This window comes from Lycium ferocissimum, chromosome 6, assembly GCF_029784015.1.
Source record: "Lycium ferocissimum isolate CSIRO_LF1 chromosome 6, AGI_CSIRO_Lferr_CH_V1, whole genome shotgun sequence".
NCBI classification, from domain to species: domain Eukaryota; kingdom Viridiplantae; phylum Streptophyta; class Magnoliopsida; order Solanales; family Solanaceae; genus Lycium; species Lycium ferocissimum.
In genome coordinates, this window is record NC_081347.1 from 55,390,931 (window position 1) to 55,400,730 (window position 9,800).

Consider the following 9,800-nt stretch of genomic DNA (forward strand, 5'->3'; position numbering starts at 1 on the left):
AAAGTTACTGGGATTCATAGTCAGCCGAAGAGGCATAGAGCTAGACCCAACAAAGATCAAAGCAATCCAAGAGTTGCCTCCTCCCCAAACTAAGAAAGAAGTCATGAGCTTCCTGGGAAGGTTAAATTACATTGGGCGGTTCATAGCTCAATCCACCATCATTATGGAGCCCATCCTCAAACTTCTGAAAAAGGATGCTCCTACAAAATGGACGGAGGAATGCCAAGAGGCACTCGACACTATCAAGAGATACTTGTCCAACCCACCAGTCCTGGCACTAAAGACCTGGGAGCCCTTTGCTGCTATACTTGTCAGTTGCTGAAAAGGCCTTCGGGTGCGTGTTAGGATAGCATGATGAAGAAGGGAAAAAGGAGCGTGCCATTTATTATCTGAGCAAAAAGTTCACAGCCTGTGAAGCAAGGTACATGCTAGTAGAAAAAACCTGATGTGCTCTAACTTGGGTAGCTCAGAAATTGAGGCATTATTTGTCTTCATATACCACTCACCTTATATCCAAGATGGATCCGTTGAGATACATATTCCGTTAGCCCATGCCTATCGGAAAGTTGGCCAAATGGCAGATGCTGTTGAGTGAATTCGACATTGTGTACATAGCCCAGAAAGCCGTCAAAGGACAGGCCTTGGCTGACTTACTAGCCGCAAGCCCGGTAGATGAAGAGCTTGAACCACTTCGCACCCATTTTCCAGATGAAGGGGTGTTAGCTATAGAAGAAGGAGCAACAGAATCCTATACTGGCTGGAAATTGTTCTTTGACGGAGCAGTGAATTACAAAGGTTCCGGAATCGGAGCGGTCTTGATATCAGAAAATGGGCAACACTACCCCATGGCCGCTAAGCTCAAATTCCGTTGTACCAACAACATGGCTGAATATGAAGCCTGCATCCTAGGTCTCAGAATTGCACTAGATATGGACATCAATGAATTACTGGTCATTAGAGATTCTGACTTGTTGATTCATCAAGTGCGAGGTGAATGGGCCGCTAAGAATGACAAGATCTTAGCATATGTGAACGTGGCACAAAGATTGTGAAAGAAATTCAGAAAGATTGAGTTTTGACATACGCCAAGGGCTCAGAATGAATTTGCTGATGCACTAGCCACAATAGCGTCAATGATCCAGCATCCTGAAAGCAGTCACATCGATCCGCTAAGGATAAGTCTAAAAGAAGAACATGCCTACTATTTCCATATGGAAGCTAAGCCAAATGGCAAGCCATGGTACAACGACATCAAAATGTATCTGGAAGGATGGGAATACCTCGAAGGCATTACAAATGGACAAAAGAAGACCATCCAAAGAATGGCGAATGTTTTCTTCCTAAACAAAGAGGTGTTGTACAAACGGACGGATTTGGGTCTACTTAGATGTGTAGATGCCGAAGCCACCAAACTTCTAGAAGAAGTACATGCGGGGACATGTGGACCCCATATGAATGGATTCATACTAGAAAAGAAGATTCTCCGAGCAGGTTACTATTGGATGACTATGGAGAGTGACTGCTGCAAATATGTGCAAAGGTGCCATCAGTGCCAGATCCACGGTGATTTGATCAAGGTCCCTCAAGTAAGCTTAATGTTATGAGCTCCCCATGACCTTTCGTTGCTTGGGGCATGGATGTTATTGGACCCATTGAACCAACAACCTCAAATGGCCACCGGTTCATTTGGTTGCCGTTGACTATTTCACCAAGTGGGTGGAAGCAACGTCTAACAAATTAGTAACAAAGAAAGCAGTGGTAGACTTCATGCGAAACCACATCATATGCAAATTCGGTGTGCTCAAGTCCAACATAACAAATAACAGAGAAAATATGAATTGTCACCTGATGAAGGATATCTGTGAGCAATTCAAGATCACCCATCGATACTCAACAGCTTACCGGCCATAAATGAACAGAGTCGTAGAAGCAGCCAACAAAAATATCAAGAGGACATTGAGGAAGATGACTGATAATCATAAGGGTGTGCATGAGAAGTTGTCTTATGCCTTATTGGGATACCGTACTACGACTAGAACTTTAATAGGAGCAACTCCATACTTGCTGGTCTATGAAACTGAGGCAGTCATACCCGCCGAAGTTGAGATACCTTCCCTAAGAATCATTCAGGAAGCGGAGTTGGACAATGCTGAATGGGTCCGAGCTCGATATGAACAACTAGCTTTAATTGACGAGAAAAGGATAGTTGTCGTATGCCACGGTCAATTGTACCAGCAAAGGATGGCTAGAGCTTTCAACAAGCGAGTCAGAGCTAGACTCTTTCAGATCGGACAACTGGTGCTCAAAAGGATTTTTCCACATCAGGATGAATACAAAGGGAAGTTTTCTCCCAATTGGCAAGGTCCTTATGTAGTCCGCAAAGTACTCTCCGGAGGAGTAGTAGTATTGGCAGAAATGGATGGACAAGAGTGGCCAAAGCCGATCAACTTAGATGCAATCAAGCGCTACTATGCATGAAGAAGGAGCTTCTCAGTTTGTAATAGTACTCTTTGCTTGTAATTGTTATTCTATTTGCTTGTATTAGTTGTTTCCTTTTGCTTGTAATTTTTTGTAATGGATAGGCAAAACAAAACAACTTTTGTAACATGAACTACGTTCGACCTGAATTCCTACTACCACAGGATATATAGGCCCTCTTTGAGCTCGGTCACATCAAAAGAAAAAAGCAAAAAAACCCCAAAGCCACTTATAGGACTTCACAAATGAAGGGACCCGCACGCCCCGCCGGGGTAAATTTTTTTAGAGGATCTCAAAATTCGCGCCGTCAAGCCACTACAAAAAGACTAACCCAAGAAAGCGGGGGCCTAGGAAATTTCGAGTCTAACAAAATTTAAAAAGATTTGGAATGAGAATTCGTAGATCGAGATTTAAACTGGGATAGAGTTTTTTTAGGAAAGGTCTAAAAAATTCCGCGCCATCAAAAACTACAAAGTCACGGAAGAAAGGACCTCCCTCATTCAAGGCACATGTCATGACAATTAATAATGCTTTTATTTTTCTAAAAATTAGATACCTTTACGGTAAATTTACAAAAAATGATCTTCGGCATAATAAAAATAAACTTTTTGAGAAAATACTCCAAAAAATTCCGGATAAGCCGAATGCAAAATCCCAACATGGATCAACTTAAAAAGGAAAACTAACCCATTTCTTATGCGCAGAAGACATCGGAAGGCGATCTCTTTTTTCTAACCTTACTTCATGTGCAAGAAATGTTTCATAAATTAGATAACCTTATGGTGGAATCTATACAAAAATCAAGGTTTTAACTACCATAATGAAAGAGCCACAAGGTTTAAAATTTGAATACCATGAGAGTTAAGTATCCAGCCATGAGGGCTATGAAAGATTTTGAATGCCAAAAGGGCGAATATCCAGCCAAACGGATCAAAAGGATCGAAATGCCGTAAGGGCAAATATCTAGCCACGAGAGCTACGAAAAATTAAAGCGTCATAAGGACAAATATCTAGCCACAATGGCAAATGTTTCGAAACGCTTCATGTAAGGACAAATACTAAGGCCACGGTCCAAAAAAAAAAAAAGAGAATGCCGACGAATATCCAGCCATAAGGAATATATAAAAGGATCGAAAGCCATAAGGAAAAATATTAACTACGAAAGAAAAGGCTATAAGGGCAAACATAAAGGCTAAGAAAGGATCGAAATGCCATAAGGGCAAATATCTAACAACAAGGGCTATGAAAGATTAAAGCGTCAAAAGGATGAATATCTAGCCACAAGGGCTATCAAAGGATGAAACGCCACAAAGGAAAAATATTAAGCCACAAAAACGAAAGGCCATAATGGTTTGGCCAATGGGGTCGTAGTAAAACAAAAGGGCATATTCGACCACGAAGGTCAAATCTCACACTACGGATGAAAGAAAGATCATCCAGCCACAAGGGCCATATCTGTTATCTCCATCATATTTCCTATTGCCAAGAGGGCAAATGCACGTTTATTTTCCTGCTGCTAAGAGGACCATTCATACAAATATGCCAAGAGGGCCATTCATACAAACATGCTGAGAGGGCCATTGCACGTTTATTTTCCTGCTGCCAAGAGGGACATTCATACAAACATACCAAGAGGGTCATTCATACAAACATGCAAAGGGGTCCATTCATACAAACATTCTGAAAGGGCTATTGCACGTTTATTTTCCTGCTGCCAAGAGGGCTATTCATACAAACATGCCAAGAGGGCCATTCATACAAACATGCCAAGAAGGTCATTCATACAAACATGCCAAGAAGGCCATTCATACAAACATACCAAGAGGGCATTTATTTCAATTGCCAAGAAGGCAATGCACATAAGTTGCTGGATATAGCAAGACAACAAGACGATATAAATTCGGTCAGATGACCGCAGTATTCGTCATCCAAAAAATTGACGTTACTCAGCAGATGGAAGCAGATATGTAGTCTCCAGATAGAGCAAGTTGATCAAATCAAATCCAGACAGATTACGGAGCAAACGTGAAATTTTTTCTTACGCAGCCGGTTGAGATAAGGTGCCCATGAGAGTCAAGCTCTCCGGCCAAGACTTGGAAGATCACTCCTCACCATGCTCAGCCACATAAATTTTCTTATTTGCTTATGTGCTTTGTCTATTTTTTTATTATTTCGTAACCGGTCGGACACACACCAGAACACACAAAGGCCTTCCCACATAAGGGATATACTTTTCCTCCGATCAAGTCGAACTACAAGTGACTTGATTCCCCAAGAATAGGGATATGTAAGCGGACTCAATGCCAGAGAGTCAATCACACTCCTACCAATCACACCAGACTTCCTAGCTTGACAACCGAGGGATCTGAGAATTGGTTTAGTTTGCATTTAGAAGTCATAATTGATTCAAACTACAAATGGCCTGAATTCTCATGAAACCTGAGATATGTAGGAAGCCCAGAAACTAGGGTGTGGCCATATATTTTGAAACTTGCATAAAAATGAGGGCAATATGACTTGGGTCAGTCAAAAATCAGGGTTAGTCAAATTTCATTGCTCCGGAATGGTCCCGCCATCCCCGAACATGGAAGGGGAAGTTGTTGACACCTAATTTTTAACCTCCCATAATTTATTTTAATTGCTCAAAGTACTTGAATATTAAATGGAGTAATAAATGTTTTTTTTAGAAAAAAAATCAAGATGGTTTTATAAGCTATATAGATAATATTTTACCTTTACTGTTTGGTAAAATAATTTATATAATAAATCATTTGGAAATTACTTTACCGCAATTGATGATGCATTTTACTAATTTCAAAGAAAATAGTGTAAAATAGCTATTTATTTAATTGTGCAATTATCATAAATTAATCAGCAAACATTTACCCCATTTTAATTCAAGGAAATTGACTTGATTAAAATAAATAATCATTTTTACCTCCTAAGTTTTATTTCTGCGTACTCCATTTATATGGGCAATTCTCAAATTAATTATGATTAATTTAGATAATTAATTATAGTTATATTCATAAATTGTTTATTATATGTTTAATCATGGCCGCAATTAAAATAATCAATTAGTTGGTCAAATAGAGCCATAATTGAAAATAGCAAATTCATGCTTTAATTCAATTAAGGCTAGAGGTCTTTAAGTTCAATAATCTTGTGAAAAAAATATTTTTTCTTGCTTTTAAATTAATTGGTTGTTTAGTTTTAATTAATTTTTTAGTAAATCGGTCCCTTTAAATTTTTACATACTTATTAATTTGCATTTTTTGTTATATATATATATATATATATATATATATATATATATATATATATATATATATATATATATATATATATATGTTTATATATATATATATATACAAAATTAGGCCGCCTTTCTCTTCTTTTAAATGGGAGCGAGTCCAGCCCAATAGGGCCAGACTCGGCCGAAGTTGTTTTCTAAATGGGCAAAGCCCCATCCCCATTTCTCAGTTGGCATACAAATGACCCTTATAGAGTTGGAAGGGTTTCCTTCATAACCGCCGCGGGGCCACCTTCTCTTTCCTCTCGTCATCTCGCCATTTTGGCAAGGATGCAGAGCTTGTAAGGCTTTAACAGGCCTAGTGAGTCGATTTTAGGCAACGCATTAATTGCCTCATTCGATTTTCACCCAACTCTACCCAAACGAGGTGTTATCTCATCCATGTTACCATGTTTTCTTTATTTTTTTGAACGTTGAACGTTGATAATCTACCATGCTTTAATTATTTTTGGTTGTTTATGGGTTTTGAGCCTATGAATCTCATTGGTCCATGAAGAACCAATGGATCGACCTTCAAGGTTGAGATCTAACCCTTCGTTTATTTTTTCATCTAATCCTAACCCTACAATGCATACGTGAGGAGGAAACCCCTAAAGAAGGGAGTTATCCCACATCGGCTAAAGAGGGTTTTTGGGGCTTTGAGGTTTTCTATTTAAGAAACATATTTCCTTTGTTGTAGAACAAGTTTGAGCATATTTTTAAATAGATATATACTCATTAGACTCGAAATACTTAAACATTTTTTCAAAAAAAAAAAACTATTTGAAATGTTTAAAATTCTCTGAGTCAAGTAAAGTTTTAAGAAAAGAAAGGGGAATTTATTCTCTTTGTTTTTGTTTGCTGGGTTCTGTGGCTTGAGTTTTGGGTTAGGAGGAGCAAAATCTCCAAGTTTAAATCTCGATTAGAGGCTGCACTCGCAAAAGGTGGTAAACTCTTCTTTCATTTAGTTTGCTTATTTATGAGTATGGAAGCTGTTAGTATAATTGTCTTTTAATTTGAGTTAGGCTTATACATGTTAGGCTAGGTTATGTCTATTTATTTTCTTGTTTGTTTGTTGATTCAGTCATGTATTTAATATTTGCTTAGTTTCCAGTTAAATATGATTAGTTTAAGTTCATTAAGGCTTAATTTTTTGATTTATGTGACATTAGAAACTAGATGAAAATTTTTCTCTTTTTTGAACTCGTTAGGTATATTTTTTTTTTTTTTTTTTTTCCATTAAAGAGATCTGTTTGCTTGTTAAATGCTTAATAATAAGAGGATACATGGTTAGTTAATCTATATAGGATAGACTAAGAAGATAATGGTTCACACTTAGCTAATTGAAGTTTTCATTTAAAAAAAGGCAGTTGGTTTGTGATGAAATGTATTATGTCCTATCTAAACTAGAGTGTCCTTTAAGCTAAGCTTTGTCCACTAATAAGGTAAATAGGGATGAACTACCGAGAGAGGTTTGTTTGATAGTTGAAGTTGGTTAAAACCTGGCACACCTAGAGTAAAGTTGGATGCCTAATTTAAAAGGTTCTTTCATAAATGTTTAAGTGTACAGAGTTTAAGCTTGGTTGTTTATTTAGAAATGTTCCTAGGATGATAATCTGCTAGCTTAGAGGGAGGTTAAATGTGTATATATGGTTTGGACACAATGACCTATTTGCAAATGTGCTAGCCTTTCTGATAAATATCTCTGTGGATGTTGCTTATTTTGGCCAAGTCTAAATTTTTTTAGTAATAGTTCAATGATCAATGGGGTTTGAATTAGCAGTTTATTTGTTTTGATATCATGGCTTGTTATGGAGAAAGACTTAATGATTAGACCAATTTGATTAATTTGCAATAGTGGTTAGCCCTTTCTCTCTAACATTCGGTTCCCCTAGTCTAATTCATAATAATATTAGTAGGAATTTATTGTTTGGACTATATAGTTGATTAAGCGATGCGAGACTTTGCTTATGAAATCTGGGAATGTACTAGATAATTGTGATGAATTATGATTAGATATGGTTTAGTAAACTAACTATTTGTATTATGTGCAACTTCTAGTTAGTCATGTTTGGCTATTTTGTTTCATTTTAAAAAGTGAAAGTTTATGTCATATGTAGTTGTGATTTGACTTTGATTAATGACATGCCTAGATTTCACTTAAGTCATGTTTTTTTTTCTTTAAAAAGAGAAAGGGAGAAAATAAATGTGTTTTGAATAAGCTGCTAGAATCTAGGATGAAAAGTTGTTTTCTTAACTAAATATTTCCACATATAGTAACTTGACCTTAACTCTGCTAAGTATCACAGTTGTAGGAAGTTTACTTTAACTTTGTCTTGACCAAGTTTGCTCCTGTGCGGGTTCAAACTGTTTGTGCTGTTTTTACAAAGTAGCCTAGCTCATTTTGCCAAAGTTAGAAGTGCCCTTTTGGGAAGTAATCAAATGGATAAGCTGCTGTGCTAAGCCTACTTTAAACAAGTTTTTTTTTTTGGGAGGTCGTCTATGGATAAGATTAGCTTAGTTTGTCTTGCATAATACTTCTTCTCAAATCTGTTGGTATTCCTGTACTTTGGTCTTTCGCTTTTTTCAAGTTTGGTAAGAGGTGATACAACTTGTCTGCTGCAGTCCTATGTGTTACCCAATTTTCATGTAGTTGTTTAAAATTGAGTCTTTGAAACATTGTTGGAAAGAAGCATTTTTTATCATTTTATTTTTTTGGTTGATTATGCTTTTGTATGATTTTAGAGATAAGAAAACATGGTTCTTTGAAGGTTTTAAATTGGTCCTCTTGAACCACATAACTATGTGAGTCTATAGAGTTTAGCTTCACCTCTCATGGTTTAAGGGTCTGAACTGTCTATGAGTCTCATGTGTTATGTATTATTCTTAGTCACTAAGTTTTGTTTCTCTGGAATCTATTAAGGTGAACAAATTTTGTCTATGGTTCTTAAGAAATTACTTGATCATGTTTTTCTTATAGTCTGTTATCATGTCTAGACTAAATGTGAGTCATTCCTGTCTTAAAAGATCATTGTCTAGATTTAAGGTAGAAGGTCAAGTATGTCTTGGTAGTTTTTTCTACAAAATGAGAAGTGCTATATTGAAGAAGCTTTGTCTGCCTAAAAACAGTAGCTTAAAAATGGGGGTAGGCTTTCCTTTCCTGTGAGGAATGTTGGATAAATGTTGCTTAGTCATGTGGGATCAAGTGACCATCCTTGAAAACTTTACTATTTGCTGTTGTATGTTATCTGTACTTGTGAATATGAATTAGGAATATAACCAAAGCCCAGAGATGCAACACTTAGTATACTCTAATGGATCAGGATCTGTATACTAGGTGTAAATGGGGAATATCACCCGTGAATAAGGCTTTGCCTTTGCTTTCAAACAGTGAACATTTGGACTTGGTTTCCTTTGTAGTTAATCTCCATGTAGGGAACTTTACTTGTTTGCTTCTGCTGCTTATCTTTCTGACTGAAATTTGGATTTTCATTTCTTCTTCTTCTTCTTCTTCTTCTTCTTCTTCTTCTTCTTCTTCTTCTTCTTCTTCTTCTTCTTCTTCCTTTCTTTTACTTTTGTTAAAGATTTAGTTGGGCTGTTTGAGTAGGAGTCTGACCTTTGGGCCTTATCAGCCAAATTAATTGTGATTACAAACTAGTCTTTTGTCACGACCCAAACCGATGAGCCGTGACAAGTACCCGTGCGGGCACTCCTATGCTTGCATTTACTTCTCAACGATCTAATCACGGGGTCCATGTACAACCCGTAATCGCGCTACCGTCTCCCGAACAATCAATATAAAAGACACTGTACTGGGGGCTCACGGCCAACACATACATATAAACATAAATATCGAGAGTAACGGCGCAAGCCGATTTGGCCGCTTCATATATCCTGTACAACAAAATAAGTGCCGACGAGGCTGCATAACACAACGACTACATATCCGCTCGGACCTCTATGGAGCAGCCGTAAGTACGGGACAAGGCCCCGGACCCTATATGTGTGTCCGAATAAAAAGTGGGAAAAA

The 9,800-nt window shown here is 37.4% G+C and overlaps 1 protein-coding gene across 1 annotated transcript; it reads left to right on the forward strand.

Annotated features, from left to right (window-relative positions):
• The first annotated feature begins 1,911 nt into the window (after window positions 1–1,911).
• LOC132061403 (uncharacterized) lies at window positions 1,912–2,478 on the forward strand. The gene has a single exon (XM_059454232.1). It carries the CDS (start codon window positions 1,912–1,914, stop codon window positions 2,476–2,478), a length of 567 nt encoding a protein of 188 aa, XP_059310215.1.
• Window positions 2,479–9,800: the final 7,322 nt, after the last annotated feature.